Source organism: Manis javanica, chromosome 12, assembly GCF_040802235.1.
Source record: "Manis javanica isolate MJ-LG chromosome 12, MJ_LKY, whole genome shotgun sequence".
Lineage (NCBI taxonomy): Eukaryota > Metazoa > Chordata > Mammalia > Pholidota > Manidae > Manis > Manis javanica.
This window is the reverse complement of record NC_133167.1, coordinates 28,082,902-28,102,094: the sequence shown is the minus strand read 5'-3', so window position 1 is coordinate 28,102,094 and position 19,193 is coordinate 28,082,902. Positions and strand designations below refer to the sequence as shown.

The 19,193-nt window shown below is 38.1% G+C and overlaps 1 protein-coding gene across 11 annotated transcripts in view; it reads right to left on the bottom strand.

Moving 5' to 3' along the window:
* INO80D (INO80 complex subunit D) overlaps positions 1-17,163 on the bottom strand; it is a 78,493-nt gene extending 61,330 nt beyond the window's left edge. For 2 of the 11 annotated variants that reach the window (XM_073218289.1, XM_073218297.1), the window contains exons 1-3: positions 17,025-17,160; positions 2,249-2,341; positions 1,880-2,126 (exon numbers count right to left, since the gene is read on the bottom strand). In XM_073218289.1, coding sequence (XP_073074390.1) covers positions 1,880-2,097 — 218 coding nt within the window. In that variant the 5' untranslated portion in view covers positions 2,098-2,126; positions 2,249-2,341; positions 17,025-17,160. The other 9 variants (XM_073218299.1, XM_073218290.1, XM_073218292.1 and 6 more) reach the window with 9 other exon arrangements.
* Positions 17,164-19,193: the final 2,030 nt, after the last annotated feature.

Sequence of the window (19,193 nt, the reverse complement as noted above, 5' to 3'; positions counted from 1 at the left end):
TAACTATCAATATTTACACACCGGTTTAGACATATTATTTCATGAATTCAACATGGATTTCTTGAGGTAAAATAGGAACATTACCTCCTGCGAATGTCTGCTTTAATCTATTTTCAAACACTCTTACAAATAATAAAAATATCAATCCCAATAAATATGAGAGATGCCCTCTCAAAAAAAAAAAATATCAATCCCATTTGCATTCATATGGTCTTGGACCAATTTTGAAAAAAAAATACAACTCAGTATTTATTAAGTATAGCTTCTCTTGACATAGCACTACCAAAGTCCTTTCCATTCTTCTCTTGTTCTAAAAAGAAGAAATTACTTCAAATATAAAGGTGAAGACATATGCTTCAGATAATTAATATTTTGGACCAATTCAGAGTGACTCTCACTTCTTGCTGTTAGCTTTTAATATTTGCTTCAGTGAAATGGAAAAAAAATCTAAGGTTGACAACTGCAACTGTAATAAACTGAATTTAAGACAAAATTATGGAGGTGTGTTTATAATGGAGCTTGATAAAAAAATTAACCCAAGTTTATCTATTCTTCACATTAAACAAAGGCAAGGGTATGGAATTATCACATTCAATCAGCTAAAACCAATTGGACAGATATGTTTAGCCTAATACAGCAGTCCCTTTCTCATCTGATATTAATGTTTTATTCCTTGCCTTACTAAGCAGCTGTTTCTAACTTTCAGGTATTGTAATTTGAAGCATTACATGCTCATTTGAAATTCTAAGGGGGTATTCCCAATTATACCAGATTATACTACACTCATGTTGGTGGGATCTGTACCAACACAAATTATTAATTTCACCTTAAAAGTGTAAAAATTGCTCACCAGGACATATAAAATACATGATTCCCTTTTCAGTCAATTCATACCCATGACATTTTACTTACGCAGAGGAAACACGATGGTGTATATATATATATTTTAAAGACAGAAGTAAAAAGTTCAAATTTTCAACTAAGGATAAACTTTTTGAAAAATAAGCATGCATCTCTCTGCAATATCCTACAATGACCAACATGGTTTCTGGAAAATTGAAGAAAAAGAAACATGAAAATGATTATATGTGAAATATAGTGTGAATTTTCCTAAAAATATGGAAGATGAATAACTAGCATAACACTCCTTCTTTAAAAACACCTCCACATTAAAAAAAACATTCAGCAAAGCACAAATTCATAATTCTAACAATAAAGTCTACCCCTACTATGAAAATATAATTCCTTAAGTTATCATGGAACTCTTTTTAACCAAAAGAGGCACGATTATAAAACAATGCCAAACATTACTTTGAAGTCCAATAAGAAATAAATTTTCTGAATAATTCAAATAATCATTCTTTTGAATATTCTCTTTCAGTATGTTCATACCCATTGGTACCTTTCAAGCACAGATTTAAAAATTCCAAAGTATCACTGATTACAACACCTAAGCAGTTCCTATAATTTCTCTTGTTCAGGCAAGTGACAGAACTAAGTAGAGAATACAGCAACTATTTTACAAGGCTGCAAACCAAACACATTAGTACCAAGACTTCAAGCAACAAATCTGAGGGCAATGATTTTTTTAAGTAATCCTACAAAGTCTGCAAATCAATAAAAAAAGAAGAAAACATTTAAACTAAAAATAAAAAATAAAATTCTCCAAATTTACATGATTAATAAATCATGTAAATAAAAAATTCCCCAAATTTACTACATTTTTTTTAAAATTGCCATCTCTCATCTTTAGAAGCATTCCAACGTTTACTTAGATTATCCTGAAAAAACTCAACATTTAAATTCATCTTATCAGAAAAAAAAACAGAAAACCCCAAGCCTGCTAATTAAATCAAAAACCGATTCCCTTTATTCTTACCTACGATCCTCCGATTTGGGGATGGGGTTGGTGCAGCGCTGGCTGTTATACTTGGCCACATATTCACATTGCTTGAAGGGAGCAGTCTTGTCCTCCAGAACGTGTCTGATACAGAAAGCGTAGCCGTTGAGTCGCCGCTGCTTGCACAGTTTGGGGCTATATGAGCACAAGGGCTTATTGTCAACCTCAGAGAAGTGTATATGTTTCCCTTCATACATCACGTGACTCTATTCCTTGTGAACATCAGCTAAAAGACCACCACAAAAAAAAAACAAAAAACAAAACAGAAACCCAAATGATAAATCAGAGAGTATAAGTCAGATTTAAGTTGAGAATTTCACTGAGGGACTTCTGGCCCCACAGCCATACCTGATTTTAAATCTTCTGCACCATAGCAATGTTTAGAGAACCCCAAGGATACCACAGTTTGGAATGCTGCAGAATCAAGATGAAGCAGATTGTCTACAAAAATATCAAAAGGCCTAGTTAACAAACAGAAATAAATAAAACTTGCTCACCTGGGAGGTAAAATACTAATTATAGCACCCTTTCAAAGGGGATGGATTCTTCATTGCAATCCAACATCCTAATATTGAATTCAAATAATAAGAGGCATTATGAAATATTGTTACCTTACCCCTCCCAAAATGAACTAAAGAACTTTTACTCTGGTTAAGTTTTATAAATACCTCAGAGCAGCAAGGCTCTTCCCACCAAACCAATGTCACAAAGTGGCAGGTCTTTTTATTTCATTACTGGTGGCATGCTACACCTGTTTTCAGAACCTAAATCTCTTTACAGTGCCAACAGAATGCACTCTATACACCTAAAACTTCCCTCAGAAATTCCACATTTTTTGACATGTTGGCAATATATTTGGCTATTTGTAATAAATGTGTCTACAAAATATAAAAAAGAGAGCACATTCCTGTTTTTTAAAAAACTCGTTTTTCCTCTCTAATATTCCCCCACACTTAACCCATCCAAACTATTAACTTCTTGAGCCCAAAGACTAGGAACCCACCACATACACTTCCACCACTCAGTTCAATGTTCTGCACCACATGATGCTCCAAATTATTCAATCAGGACAGTAATCACGGCTTCTGAGTCTTTGAAGGTTTAATAAGAAAATGGAAGGGAGAAATAAAACTATACTTCCTACCTCTATACACAAAAGGTCCAGCAGTAGCATTTATACATTATAACACAACACAGTCTACAATGAAAATGAATCAACTAATTTGTAAAGTCAGGGTCATAGAGGACTGATGTGGTCCAACCTACTTTCTCCACACTCCAAAGGGCAATCCAAATGGCTGGTGGAACAGGTCAGATACCAGCTACAGAAAAATTCCAGAAATACTCTCTCCTTTACAAAACTGAGTATGAAATTCCTTACACCAGTGAATGATAAGGTACATAAATGCTTGAGGAGTCAGAAGACATGTTTTCTCAAGTCTGAAAACTGCCACTTATACCTTGAACAAATCATCTAACCTCAGTTTTCTTATCTGTAAAATAGGGATAATAATAATAGCTGTTATGATCAGATAGCTCTAAGAATCACATGCTACAAAGCCTGTAACACACTAAGTACCATGTCTAGATCATGTTAAGCACTAAACCAGTGGAAGTTACTCATAAATGTTGATTCTTACTGTGATTACATTTTACCTACCAATGCTAAGTAAAGGCAGGGAAGTTATATTACCCTTGAAAAGCATTTCACTTACTCTAGTAGGAGGAAAAAACACACTTAAAATAGTATTAGCTTGGTTAACAAAAATCACTCATTACTGAGTAAACCTAATCACACATTAACATTAAACAAAAGTAAGGGCTTTCCCTTTTCATTTTATTAGGATGCAAGGAAGAAAAGTTGGACTAAACATTTTAATTTAGCTGCCCTGAAGGTCTGGATGTTCAGGACAGGAAATATTTCAAAGCAAACCTATGCTGTTTCATTTTTACACTCTCTTTGGACTCCACAATTCACCTGACAAACAAGAATTTTTCATGAATCAATTCAAGCAAACCTATATGAACTTCAGGAAAAAAGTACACTGCATGTAAACACAAATAGCAATTCACAGAATCAATTTGATTGCTATTTTGAAAAAAATCAACCTATACACCTGTATGTATGAAAATATCTTATGAATTATACAAAAAAGTCTGAGGACAAGGATGGAGGATTATAAGGCCAACTTTCACTTTTTACTCTAACATATTCTAGATATGCAATCCTATCTTTCAAGGTTGATGATTTCCCTCATTTCCCCCTAATTTTTATACATCTTTTTTTTCCTATTCGAATTGGTTAGAACTGCTCAATGTTAATAATGGCAACCATTGTTCCTCCTAACTTATTAAATTTGAGAATTGCTTCAAGTCAATAGTAGGAATAATGCTTTTCTTATAAGACGTATTTCCTGTTAAGAAAGAATGGAGTAATTCCTATTAAGAGTTGTTTCTTTTTTTAAAAGAACTCAGAACTGAAGGTTAATTTTACTAAATTCTTTTTCAGTTTCTAAGGAGATGTTCACTTTCCACTTCTGTACTTTTTAAAATATGGTGTTCATTATTTCCTGTTACTGAACTCTTCTTATGTTCCTGGGATGAAAGCAACTTGGTCATCATGTAGTGCCCTTTTAATGTGTTGCTAAATTACACTTCCTAGTATGCAGGATTTTTGTATTTTGATGATGGTCTACAGTTTTCTCAATATAGTATTTCAAAAAAATAGAAGGCTGCCTGGGCTGAGGAGTGTTTGTGAAGTAGGTCAGGTTTTCAAATGCATCTGTATACAATTCAGCAATGTGACCACTTACATTTAGTTTCCTAGATACCTGATTCATTCTCATATTCTGTGTGTATTCATATATACATGTGATATATGCTTTCTCCCTTTATTCGTGATTAGGTTCAATAGGGGTTTAATCTGTTTAATCTATTTACCAACACCCTCTAAAAACAAACAAAAAAACCTCTTTTGGTACCTCCATGTATGTTTTCAGATTCATCAGTTGCTGCTTGTATCTTTGCTAATACCTTCTGCTTTTTTCTATTCACTTTATTATTTTTGTAACTTCTTGGACTGAATTCTCTGATTTTCATTCTTTTCTTGCTTGCTAACTTATTTACATCTATTAATTTTCCTCTGAGAATGTACTGCTTTAGCAATATTTCACAGGTACTAACTCACAGAATTTTTATTATCAGTACTTTCTAATTTCTCCTTTGACCCAACAGTTATTTTTTTCAGACAGCAGCACTATGCTTTCCTTTGTTTTAGTTCTAGTTAAGAATAAACAGCACAATCCGCATATATCTCTGCTTTTTGGATTCAACTAATATTTTATTTGGGGCCTAATAGGTATGCTTGAAAAAGAGTATTCACTGTTACGAGGGTATATTGTTTGCTTATACCATGTATCATGCTATTAAAGGTCCACTATGTTATTACTTATTTTGTCTTCGTGCTCTACCAACAGTTAGAACAGATGAACCAAAATCGCCTACTATAATCTGATTTGCTTCTCCTTGTTTTTGTTTTATAAATTTTAAGGTTGGATTGTTTGATATATGAGATCATGACCACTAGACTGTCACTCTTACTATGAAATGCAACTCTGTTGATGCTTTGTCTTGAATTCAACCTTGCCTGACACAAATATCTGGACTGTCATATTTTTGTTTCAATTTGTTGGTAAAGTCTTTGCCCATCTTTACATTTTTAAGCTTTCTGAGGTACTGTTTAAGGTCATGGGTCAGTAAACTCTGGCTTACAGGACAAATCTGGCCCACTATATATTTTTATAAATAAAGTTTTATTGGAACACTGTCCTATTCATTCATTTACATCTTATCTATGGCTGCTTTCATGCTATAATAATAGAGCTGAGTAGTTGCAACAGAGATTGTATGGCTTAAAGTCCTAAAATATTTACTAAATAAGTTACTAAAATTGAGTACCCATTTTAGGTACATCTCTTAATAGGTTCAACTTTTTTGCTCCAATCTGAGTATGATTTTAATGAGGTCAATGCACAATTTCATATTTACTTACATGACAAATATTTCTTACTAATTTTATCTTTTTGAATGCTTTTTTTGAATGCAGTAAGAAAATAAGTATACTTAACATTATCCTGATTATCTCATGTTATGAATAAGAAAAATTTTCATTTTATGTAACTACCTACCCATCCCCTATTTTTAACTTATGTTATTATTTCTACACTGTGATACTTTTATAACATTTTAGTATTAGTTCTATTTTAGTATTAGTTCTATATTTAAATTTATTCACTGCTAAGCACTAGTCCTTCAACCTTAGTTTTCAATTCACCTCTTAATTCAACAGTTATTTATAATCTCATCTCTCTTCTCTATCCCAGACCCTAAGAGCTGACTTCCACAAACTAAGTGATGGTTCTTCTGTTTGAAAATATATGTCAACTGATATTATACTTAAACTATAGCTTGCATGGATATAAAATCCTTGGGTCATATTTGTTTTGTCTACTCACTTTGTATTTTCCACGAATGGCAAGTCTGAGACTAGCATCTTCATTTTATAGGAGGCTTGATTTTCCCCCCAATTATGACCTCATAATAAAAGTCTATATTTAAAGATAGAATTCACGTTTTGTTCTATTGTGGGAAATTCTTCCTTAATGTCTTGGAAATTTTTTCCGCTTCACTTATTCTCTTGTCTTCTTCAGGGGTATCAATTATTGGTATGCTAGATTTACTGTATTCTGTACCTGTCACTCTCTCTCTAGGCTTTCTTTTTACTTTTTCTATTTTGGATAGCTCAAATTTCTCAAGCTTACTATCTTAACCCCAGCTACAGTGTATATTTGCTGTTTTGAAAAGTTACCTTCATTTCTATTTTTTTTAATAGACTTTGTTTTTCTTCTTTTTTGTTACCTGGTTCCATCCGCTTACTCTTAACCTCTTTCTGGTGTCTTATCACTTATTTCTTGAGCTTTTGTATCTCATCTTTAAACTCCTGTTTCAGAGGAGCCATGTCTCACCCCCAACTCCACCAATGGGAACATTTGTTCCTAATTTTCACATGCTCTGCTGTTTCTCAATCACCAACACTCTTCCCTTGAGGCTTGACCCAAAGCTGGACTAGTCTCCCCAGTTCACGGTGGCCCACATGGCAGATTTTTAAGGGATATAATTTAGGCTTTATTTCTCTTCCATGTTAATATCAGCAGCTGTAAGGCTGCTTGCTGCCAATTTCTCCTCCACTCTAAACTTCTGGCAAAAATAGGACTGTACAGTCTGGAATTCAATGCCACCTCTCTTGCCACTCAGGAAGCCTAATGCACATACCAACTTCACCATTCCAAGTATGGGGTTACTGGTTCTGTTCTGATGGTGTTATCACTACTTGGGAGAAAGCAGCTCCCCTCACTTAGCCTGAGTTCTACAGAGGAAATCATCCTCTCCTGCCCTGGTTCAATTTTTACTATGCCTAATAACATTAATTCATATATTCTCATTTTAAGGTTTTGTTAGTGATCAAAGACTGAATTGCTTTTGTTTCTTATTCTCCTTATGTTTAGTTGGTTTAGAGAGAACAGAGATGTCAGTACTCTGCCATCATTAACCAGAAATATCTTTTAAAATTCTGTAGAGTAAAATAGGCCAAAAAAATTGTCTATTTTTCATAACCAACATTACTTGTGTAATAATGTTTTTTATTTTAAAAACTCAACATGCTATTAAAGTTACTTAATGATTTATTTTCACCATCAAATTCATGTGACTCCTGGCTTTAATGGCAAGTGTTCATTTGTTATACACTTATGAAAAGTCCATTGTTTTCCCAGAAGCTGTGGAGGATATAACAGTGAGAGACATAACTTTTGCCCTTAGAAGACTATAATCTCTGAGATGAGATGCATTCATAACTGGAGGGCCTCACCCACAGCTCTGAGCACCCCAGGTCCCTCTCGCCTTATAAACCTGTAAGAACAGGCAGCCTCGTGTCCAGAGCAACGGACTTTGCGCCCTCTCCTCTACCCAGCCCTAGTCTTATAGTTCAGAACAGTTTAGTCATCCCACAAGAAAATCCCCAAAAACTGACTTAGTTACATGTTGCTGAGGTGCTCCATGTATTTCCCTGTTTGTCACTCATTACTTGCTATTTTAATTGCCTATTCTCTGTTGTCTTCACTCCTAGAAAATAAGCTCCCAGAGAGAGGAGCAGTTTTCTGTTCATCATTATATCCCAGGGCCTAGCTCAGTGCCCAGAAGGTAATAGGTGGGTGTTCAGTATGTACATGCTGCCCTCGTAAATAGCTTCTGTGACAGTAAGTCTTAACTGCAGGTTGCCTACCAAAACAAAGGCTACTAGATTCACCTACTGATCATTAAATTTTTAAAAATCACTGAGTTGGTACTTCAAATAGTTTATAAAATAATTTCTAATAGTCACAGTCATACACCAAAAGAAAGTTAGAATTAAGAAGCTTTAAATTTTTTGAATATTCCAGTACACCTCATGGTACTACATCAAACATTTCATCAAACAGATGTCATAATTTGGGGGCCAATGTCTCTTAGCAATTTAACAAATAATGTTTTTAAAAAATGTTGAGTGCATTAAAATTTACCTATTCAACTTCCTTTTAATTCTAAGATACATTAATCTATCTCTCTTTCAGCATCTGCCACAGATGCCAAAGCTTAACTTTTTCACATCTACTGGTGATTAATTTTTTCTTCCCATTTTTATTTTTAATATTTTAAAGTCCTACAAGCCAACTTTTCATCATTCTGTGCATCTTTTTGAAAAATCAATTGTTCTCCATTTTTCAAATCCCTCTTTTGAAAACTCAACTTACTCTTTATATTTTCAACTCCCTGATGTACTCAGACTCACTTTATATACCATAAAGGTAAAGAATATTAGGAGAAAATGGCCCTCTGCTTTGAAAACTAACTTCCTCCTAAGTGAGTGTTATTTAATATAAAAATCACTTTGTCTATAAACTGGAAACAATTCACCTGGTCTTTTCTATATTAGTAGGGTTTTCCTTTTTAATTAGGAAGAAATCAAAACAAAAGCACTAAGGGAGATCTCAGGGGGAAAAAAAAAACCCACAACTGAAATTCTTTACACCAAAGGGGAAGTTCATATAGCCTTCATTCTTTGACATTCATTGCAAGATACAAAGAAGAGAAGAAACCTACGTAAAGTACACCTGATCTTAATCAAATGACTTAGAGACCTTCATATTTAATTAGTACACCATTGTCTAATCCATGAAGTAAAGCCATACCTATGCTCTACCTTGAAAACATTATGAGTATCACGTAAAAAAAAGAAAAAATCCTAACCAGACTCAATATATTAACAGCTATAGCAGGTATTACCTTTAGCTGTGGAAATAACTTGCTTAGAATATAAACTTTAAGGACAAATCTATACACCCTTAAAGAAGAGAACACAGATAATTAAGTACTTTATAGCAGTAGCAGAATTATACCAAAAAGCAAAAATAACTGTTACTGAGAATAATCTCATAGAATGATTATTTCCACAGCAAACATACCCTTATTTTGGAATTCAAGAGTGGGAAATATGGTCATGTGTAAAATCTTAAAAAAAAAAATTATCCTTTATATTATGCTGAGCTTTACTGGAAAGTAAAACAACTCCTTTCTATAATTTCTTTTTTCTTGAAAATATAGAGGAATAAGACATTAGCAGGTAGAAAAGGAAGATAAGCTTTAAACAAAAGCAACCTATGGGCCATTCAGTCTTCCAAAGGCAACCATAAACCAATTTGACAAAAATATGAACATTATTCTCCTTGGGACTGCCGCTTTATCACCTCCATGTGGAATCACTGTATGTCATTACTGTTCTTTTGAGTCTCATGTTTCAGAAGCATGTTCATTTCACTGCCATGGCATTTTCCCCTAATTGCCTTCTGTAATTTTATATTCTACCCCTTTTTAAGAACCTACACCTACAACGTACCTTACAATTTTTTTAATCCAACATGAATTTATATACACTTATTTAATATATATTTATAGCTAGCATATTTAATACAAATGAAAAGAATATTTACTTATCCTAGTCATATACTTTAAAGCCTAAGAAAGCACCCACCACCACCGTAAGCTTTTTCTGAAATGGATTTTAACTCACCTTCACTGATCACAAAAATGTAGTAAGATGCTAAACAGATGAAATATATTGATTATGATTCAAAGAGAAAGATCAGTGAGAAAAACTGTCTATTACCCAAAAACTATCAATAATCAGCATAAAGTTCAAACTAGAATATTTAAAAACAAATCTAGTAATTGCTTACTGAATCTATTTTGTGCCAAATACTGTGCTCAAACAGCATTGTACAAGTAAGTTTTCATTATGAATTTAAGTTGAAATGGCCTTACACTAGCTGAGTTCCTTACCTGATTTGTTTAAAAAAGTAAGGATGCTTGGTTTATGCAGCAGTTGGGAGCATCATTGGCTCTAGCGGGTATCGAAGATGGTGCCCAAATCTGGTCCTGCTAACTTCTAGGTGTTACGATCTTACGCAAGTTATTTGGGTTTCAGTTTTCTCATATGTAAAGAGAGGACTTCAATAGTAGGAACCTCACTGAGACCTTTTAGAAGAATTAAATTAGGTATTTCATGAACCATGCTAAGCACTGTACCCAGCACATAGTAATCACTTAATCTTAACTACTATTAGAAGCAGCAAGTAGTAGTTTATTGGTATTATCACTTTAATCTAGAATCTGCAGGGCTAAAATGCACTCTCCGGCTGCTGATGGTTTTCTGAATGGTAAGAGTGTCATTCTCCATTAAGTCAGGCCCTCCCACCTTCTTGGGACTAGGGTAACAAAATCCATTAAGAATTGTTTCCTATATCCATATTAAAAAATCTAATATTAAAAATATTTTCTACAATCTACAGAGTATTTAAATACTGATGTTCTTGTTATGGAAAATGCTAGCAGAATGAGCAGTGTCTAATTTGGTTATAGTGTTTCTTAGCTCCAGTTAATGATTCTTTACAACAAAGGCTGAGTTCTCATCCATGCCACAGTCACCCTCAATTGCTACAGAAACCCTATAGTGCAGGACAAGAAGAAGAAACAAAGTTAAGTTGTAGCCATAGTCCTCAAAATTCTTTCCTGTAAGAACCTGAAACTAATGGCCTTTTTGTGGCTGAATTCCACATACACATTTCCATCCTTATCTTACTTGACCCTTCTCTAGCATGTGACACTGTTGATCACTTTCTCCTTGAAAATCTCTTACTTCTGGCTTTCCCATCAGTGGTGTCCTTTCTCTTAACCGCCCCCCCACATTTAAACGCCAGTGTTACCCCCAAGATTCTCTAATCTTATTTTATAGGCATGTAAGACAAAATGCCTACAGGGCCTTATGGGTGGGCAGGGGGGCAGACTTTGGCAAACTGCTCACCTAAAGGAGGCTGACTCAAACCGGGTTCCAGCAAGTTATTGTCGGGATAAGAGGAAGCAGACCCAGGGTTTCCATATCTTCCAATTTTTCAAGGGAAGATAAAAATCCAGATTTTCCCACAAAATCTCCTAATTTTTTTTTTTTAAGTCAGCAGTTCCTTTAAACTGTTAAAATACAAGATGTGTGACCTTGAGCAAGTTACTTTACAAACCTGATTCCTCATCTATGAAATGGCAGTGATAAAACCACACACAAACACACAAAAAGTGCGGGTCAAAAACATTTCTACAGACTTTCATCTTAGTTTCTGTATCCACCCCTAGACTACAGGTCACTATCCCAGGTTTTAAACCAAATGTACAGAAATTGTGAATGTACATAAATGCATTTCTCTGGAGAACGGTCCATAAAGTTCATCAGATTCTCAAAAAAGACTTACAACCACTGACTCAGTCAAAACTTCCAACTTGTACAACTTCAACTGTGTTCCGTACGAGGATGAGTCCCAAACCTACCTGCAGTCCACCTGCGCAGCCCACCTCACCTCACCTCTGCGACCAGCCTCTCCACTCACTTCTCCCACTGCCACTGCCACACCTCAGCTCAAACTCTCCATCGCTTCTCAGCAGCTGTCTCACTAGTCTAACTCCAGCCTTTCCCTCCTTGATGCCACTTTGTACAACTCAAATCCTCTAAAACGCAAACGGTTTATCTGTCCAAAGGCCTTTAAGGTCTGCTTATAAATGTAAAAGGAATCCAACAACTACTTAGCCTAACATATAAACTCCTTAGACCTGACCAGACTGACCTCTCCCTCACCCACTATTTATTCCTATTCCCCAAATTCCTACCATTTGCAATACAGAATACTCTTTTGTCCGTAGGCATTTATTCATACTTGCAGGTCCTACCTCCAGGAATGCTTTTCTAACTCCTCCCATTCATTTAGGGAAGAAACCCTAAAAGCCCAGAAACCTGTACAATCCTCACTGTCAGGCTTACCCCTAGGCTGGAATAAATAGGTTTCCTTCCTCCAGGCTAATCTATCCGGTAGCATTCACTGTAGTAAAAGTCAGTTTTGTTTTCCTTCTCTATTAGAACAAAACCTCAAGGGTAGAGAAGGTGTCTCTGTACGGAGAGGCCAACAGTTACTCCAAGGAAGCTAATCTGTTAAATGAATGAAAACAGCACAAGTTTCAGCAACTCCTACCACGCCTCAGGCAAATACCCCACCCTTCCCAGGTGAGCCCACCAAAGCCAGAGTACTCAGCATCTTAAAAAGCTTCAGCAACAACGCCCCCCAACCGCGCGCGCGCGCGCACACAGACACACCCCGCCCCCAGGTAAATTCCAGAGTTTAAAATGAGGAGCTAGAAATAAACCACCTGCTTTGCCCACTGGTGTGCTAACTTTTCTATTTGCCAAGTCACAGGTTTCACCAGCAGAGGCTAGACATCACGCTGCTGAAATTTTTCTTTGAATATACTGCTAATTTTTTCCTGGCATTAAATATTTGCTCCATGAACATAACTCTAATATTCTGTCTGCACTCAAATACGTCTTAGTTCTATTAACATATACTGAATCAAGAATTCATTCACACCAAAAAAGTTTCATATCCAGACTATTAAAAATCCTTAGAGGAAAATAAAAAGGGCAGGCATGAGGTGCCATTTCTAAAGGCTTTATGAGCAATTCCTCATTTAATCATCACAGCAACCCTATGAAGAAGGTATTATCACCACCCTCTTTAAAACTGAGCCTTAATTTGTCTAAGTCACATAAGAAGGATTGGAGGAGTTTGACTCCAGAGCCCAAGCTTTTAACCAGTACAAAACTACACAGCATTGTTAAATGGAAAATACAAAGATTGTGTTTATTGTATGGACACACAATCACACAAAAAAAGGAGAAAATACAGCAAAATGTTAACAGTGGTTATCTCCTGAGCGTAGTAAGTAGGTCTGAGTGGGATGAATATGAGCATATATCACTTTTAGTCAGAAAAATGCAGACATGCAAATAAGAGAAATGGCATTTAGATGGAGCTAAAAGAAAAGTAAGGTGGGCTAGGGAATTCATATTTAATGAGCACCTACCAAGAGCCAAGCACACAGGCTATCTTATCTAACCCCTACATCAGAAACTGTTATTTACATTTTACAGATAAGGAAACCAAAGAAAGTGATAAAGTAACCACCCAGTAGGAAGAGCTGGGGTCAGAACCCAAAGCCCAGTCCAAATGTGCCTGACTGCAGGATACCATGCTTCAAATAAACTTTAACCAACCAAAACGGTATCTTAAAAAAATAAATCACATTCTGAAAGAATCAGAACCAAATAGCCTGGCATCTTAAGTGCAAGGAAGGAAAAGAGCAAGGCCTAAGGTTTAACTTTAAGCTTTAGTCAAAGAGTTATCTCTGCAAGTGTCTCAAAATAGCCAGCATTGTCTAAAATCAGCCATTACAGTCAGAACTCTGGGACTAACTTGTACCTGATGGAGTGGAAGAAGACTCCATTGCTGTTTGTTTTGCAAAGCACAGGGTTAAATTAGCATAAATAAAATACAACTTCTTAGTAAATGCAGTAGATTATCTGTTTTGGGGGGACAATTTGCTGCCTCCAACCCAGTCTCACCTATTCGTCCATTGTTTACAAGTTACCAGGTGTGTATGAGGAGGGAAGGTCTGAGAATTTTGCTGTTTTCAGATAGAAATGACCTCTCACTATCCATTAACTACTGTTTCAAACCTGGATAGTGACAGCTGCTTACCCATGGGAGAACATGAGTTATTTTTTAATGACATGTTTAATTTTGGGTGCTGTCAGAAATTTTTTAGTCATCTAAACTTTTATTTCTCTAAAACAGTAACACGATTTCCTGAGAAAAAATTGGGATGGGATATACACATTTTCTTAATCTTTCAGAGGAAAGAAAACTTAATTATATTAGGCTTATAAGTTAAAATCCACACCCACTTTTGAAATTAAACACTGAATAATGAAAAAGTATACTGCCTTAGTAATCTAAAATAATATTTGCCCTGAAACTCTTACTGGTTTCGATAAAATGTAACTTTTAAAATATCAAACCCACCATTACTTCAGGAATAAAGTAGCCCATGGAGCAATTACATTAGGAAATTAATATATGCTTGGGACAGGGTGGGAAAAAAGTACAAAACTTTACAGTATTTGAAAGGTTAGGAATGTGAAGTCGACAGTATACCTTAAAATTTTACATCAAATTATGAGACAGATTTTTTTAACCTTACAATGCTCTCAGAGACTCATGATGATTTTTTTTCATCGAGTAGCTCTAAAAATAAGGACAAGCGATAACAGAAGTAACAATCTGGGGTATACAAGTATAAGAAGCCCAAGTCAATAAGCAATTTTAATTAATAAAAGATTAATGTAATTTGCTTATTTGTATGAAATCCACACAATCTCAAATATCTAGCTTTTCTTAAATAAAATGCTAAATGGCTGGTATCTACCATTGCAGAGAAACAGCAGGAGTTTTATTTAAGGCAGACAAAAGGAAAAGAAAAACACCCTTAGTACGAATCACAGAAGGAGTCTCACTTCCATGCCTGACAGAAGTCAGCACGACCAAATCCTGGGTTATCCATACTTCTGCAAGTGCCAGCTTTTCCCAGGGTAATAGTGCTCTGGGGGCTGAGTGGTCAGGAACGTGGAGCACCTCTGCCAGCCAACTACAGCCTGCTATCAGGTAGGACCCACACACACAAACACAATATACGGCCCTACGTCCACTAAAAAGAGGAAAAAAAGAAGAAATGTAAAGCGAAAAAATAACCACTCCCAACAGGCTCACACCGGGGGGCTGTTAGCTGGGGGCAGGGTACATTAACATTTCAACTTCCATACTAAAGAACAACCAGAAGGAGGTTAAGTTGTAGCCACAGGAAACATCCCATTTCTGAAAACCAGGAAATCTAGATTTGGAAATTAAAGTTTTCAACGTCTTTTTTTTTTTTTTACTTTCAAAACTCATGGCACCAAATTCTGCTAAAACTGAATCCGTTTAAACGTAGGGGGACAAAAAAAAAAAAAACATACCAAAACCACACTGTGTCAGCTATGTTCAGTTCCCTGAGGGCTCTTCCACAGCCCCTTCCGAGTTGTGGCAATAACTAGTTCCCTTAAAATCCCCACTTTTCTATTTCTAGGGTCGAATACAAGAGTATCGCATAAATCCAAATAGTTATCATCAGAATAACTAACTACTGATCCTTAAACTGTAGACCTCGTTCCAGGAACTGCCCTGCCCACCCCTTCTCCCTCCCTCCCGTTTAATGCTTCCAAGCATTCTGACAACCAGGATCTCCCCCTTGGGTTCAATTCATGTGTTTATTTTACCGGACGGTGACCAAATAGGACCGGAAACTCCTACATCTGGGGGCTGCTCCAGACATTCTGCTCCCTCTCACTGACAGTCTCCTCACCGCTCCCCACATCTTTTCCCTCTGCAGGGGCTTCTCCAGCAAAGGGGGCTCGAGACCCACGAGAGTCCGGGATGAGGAGGAGGGTGGGTGCTAAATCTGGAAACACCCCCGGTTTCTGGGGAAAGGGCTAATAAAAAAGGCGATTAGAAAACCTGCCCGGTAGAAATATCACCTGAATTTACCTCCACCTTTCCCATAGCAAAAAGCTCAGTTACTAACAAGTCAGCTAAGAAAAATCCCTGGAAAAGTTTTCCAAACGGAAAGAGAAGGCCGTCTCCCCAGCCTGGGGGTTCGAAGGGAAAGGGCTGGAGTTCGCTGCCCTGGAAGGGCTCGGGGGGAATGGGGTGGGGCGCGGGCGAGGGGTGCAGGGGCGGAGTACCTTCAATGGACGGAAACTGGCAAAGAGTTTCAAAATAGCCGAGGCTCTCCCCCTCGCCCTCGGGGGTCGCGAGCGCTGGGACCAGAACTCCCCGAAGGAGGGCAGTCCCCAAATCGGGCCTAAAAGGAAACTTTCCGGGCCGCGGCTGCACCTGACTCTCACCGCCCCTCCACCCCACCCCACGCCCGCCAGGCCGCCCGCCCCGCCCCGGCCTGGACGCCCGCAGCGCAGAGGAGGGGGATAAATAAATGCAACTATTACCGGAATCGGGGTTGGGGGGCGGTTGGAGGAGACCGAAGGAAGGGGTGGGTCGGCGCCCAATCCCCACTCCTAGGCCCTGACGCCCCGGCTTCCGAGCACGGGCCTGCCACCCTGCGGGAGAGCCTTCCGGCCGCCGCAGCACTCGGCCCAACTGCACCGCCGTCCCGCCCGGGGTCCCCGGGGGACGCCAGGGGCGCGGGGAGCCCCGCAGTGCTGGGGGCAGGGCGCGGCCGTCCTGGGACCCGCCGGCCGAGGCCTAACCGGCGCTCCCCACCCCCCGTCCCGGCCCGCGCAGGCCGCGCCGCTCGCCCCGCTCCGGTCCCCCGCCCGGCCGCCCGCCGTCTTCGTCCGAGGGCACCCCGGGCCCTCAGGCCCCCAGCCCCAGCCGCCCCGGCGCCGTCCCCTCTCACCCTTTCATTCTGTCCGGGGCCTGGCGCGGGCCGGCTAATCCCCGGCCTCACGTACGCGCGCTCGCCGCCCGCCCTGCCTGCGCGGCCCTGCCCGCCTCCCTACGGGAGCCCGGGGATGTGGGCCGGGCCTGGGGCCGCCTCTGCTTACCTTTCAGCTGCTTTTTTTTTTTCTCCTTCCCCCCTTTTCCCTCGGCTGGGCTGACAGATCAGAGTGAGAGGCGCTGGCGACGGACTAGGAATCTCGGCTGCCGCCGCTACTGCTCCCCCTGGGCTCCGGAGAGAGCCTTTCCCTGTCCAGCAAGAGGGGTGAGGATCATATTTTTATTTTGGAAACTAAAAAGTGCTCCCAGGGTCGGTGATTATTAAGGGGAAATCCCTGAATATACTCTCCAGCCAAGAAGGCAGGGCTGCCGGGGCTGCACAAGAAGAGGCGGCAGCCTCCTACAGCACCACTACAGGCACTGCGAGGACATAACACCAGAGAGCCGCTCCTCTGCCCTCCGAAACGACAACTTTCCTACCATCTTGGAGGCAGAGGAAAGGGGGGCCGGGGGGAAAAGTGCACCCGCTCCCGATAAAGTACAAATTTCTGCTTCTCATCTCTGGGAAAAAGTCCACACCGGCTCCTGGGGGAAAACGCAGGGAAGAAACTGGGGGTCCTTAAGAAACGTTTTCATTTGCACCAGGGGTAAAATGTTTCTGCATCTTCTGATGGGAAGAAATCTTTACGAGACACAGGTTTTCCGGTGATTATTGTTTTCTATTTTCTATTTAATGTTCTCCATGTTAGTGACAGTGATATTTTAATTTTTTTTTCAGGCTGATAATGATTTTTCTCCATTGAACATCTAAGTTCTGTGTCTGGTGGTCCGTGTATAAATTGTACTTGAAGAGACTGCATAGCCACTTTATCTCTGTTGTATGTTTTTGTAATGTATTTATTTGTTTCTTTACGTATAAAAATTGGTGTTACATACTCCCCTCAGAACATTGCTGAAAGACAATTGTGAAGGGATGTCTTTTGTCTCCTTTTGTCAAAGCAATGTAAATAAAACCTATTGACCATCCAGAAAGGCATGATACAGCTGTTTATTTTCAGAGTGCAAATAAAGGCAATATCACTGGGGGGTTAAATACGAGTATAAATGACCACATTTCTGGAAATAATCCTAATTCTGTTATGGTCTGCCTGTGAAGAAATGTTACTGTAAAATTGGAAATGATTTTAAAGAGTTTTAGATTTCCTTTAAGTAAAATTGTTTATTAAGAGTTACATCCTGGCAGTTAATTTTTAAAGTTTTATTTAGATTCTGTAAGGTTTAGATTTTTGGTGCATTACACATGTTGCTATCCTTTCTGTGTCACAGAATTGAAAACTGTGCCTATTTTTGTTAAGAGTTGAAGCTTCAGAACTTCCAGTGTGCCACCAGCCAGTATAAATTACTTTTACCATATTACAACGGATGTCATGAATCTGCTTTTTTAAATGAACAAAACTTAGTGGCTAAATAGAACCAAAGCCACACAATACTGAGGTAGCACAGAGGTGAGAGAAGGCTACTGCCTACTTGCAAAAATTCCAGTGGAACTCTTATGAGAGGAAAATAAATCTCAGAGATACTGTATTTTTTGTGAATAAAGAGGAATTCTAGAAAATGACCAGATGATATTTTTGTATGTTTTACAGGGACAGATGAATCTTGTGCTCAAAGTTATTTTTCTCACACATGTTGGCTAATGGTGAATGAATTTATTACATAGTGCCTTGGATTAGAATTACTAATTTCTTTTCATTTAAAAATATTTATTGCAAAGAAAGCATTTAGAAATAATGGATACTCAACTTAAAATATTTGTTTTTGAGCTTCCAAATTTAGAAATTCCATAATGTTGAAGTGAGTTCAGGTAATGCATGTATCAGTTATTAGTTCATACCCCCAATTCTATCATCTGAATTTGAATACAGTATAGCTGAATAATCTAGGTTTTCTTTGTATTGTGTTTTGTTTTCCCTTTGGTAGAAAAATCGAAAGCAATTAACTGATTTTTATCATCTTGTAAACTTCAGTTGTGCAGTTGTGTTGTATTTACCTTTTTTTTTTTTAACATTTCAAGATCAAACACGCTGGTCATAGGGAAATTAGTTCCCTTAATGTAGAACTCTAGTGGACTTGAAAACATGTTTTCGAACAACTTGTTCCTTTTATATGACAAGGCTTTGTAGATATGCTTTGAATTTTTCAAGAAGTTAAGATGTTTGCTTTAAGCTGACTGCACTCTTATGCAATCCCTCTTGTGACCAACAAACCTGTTTGCA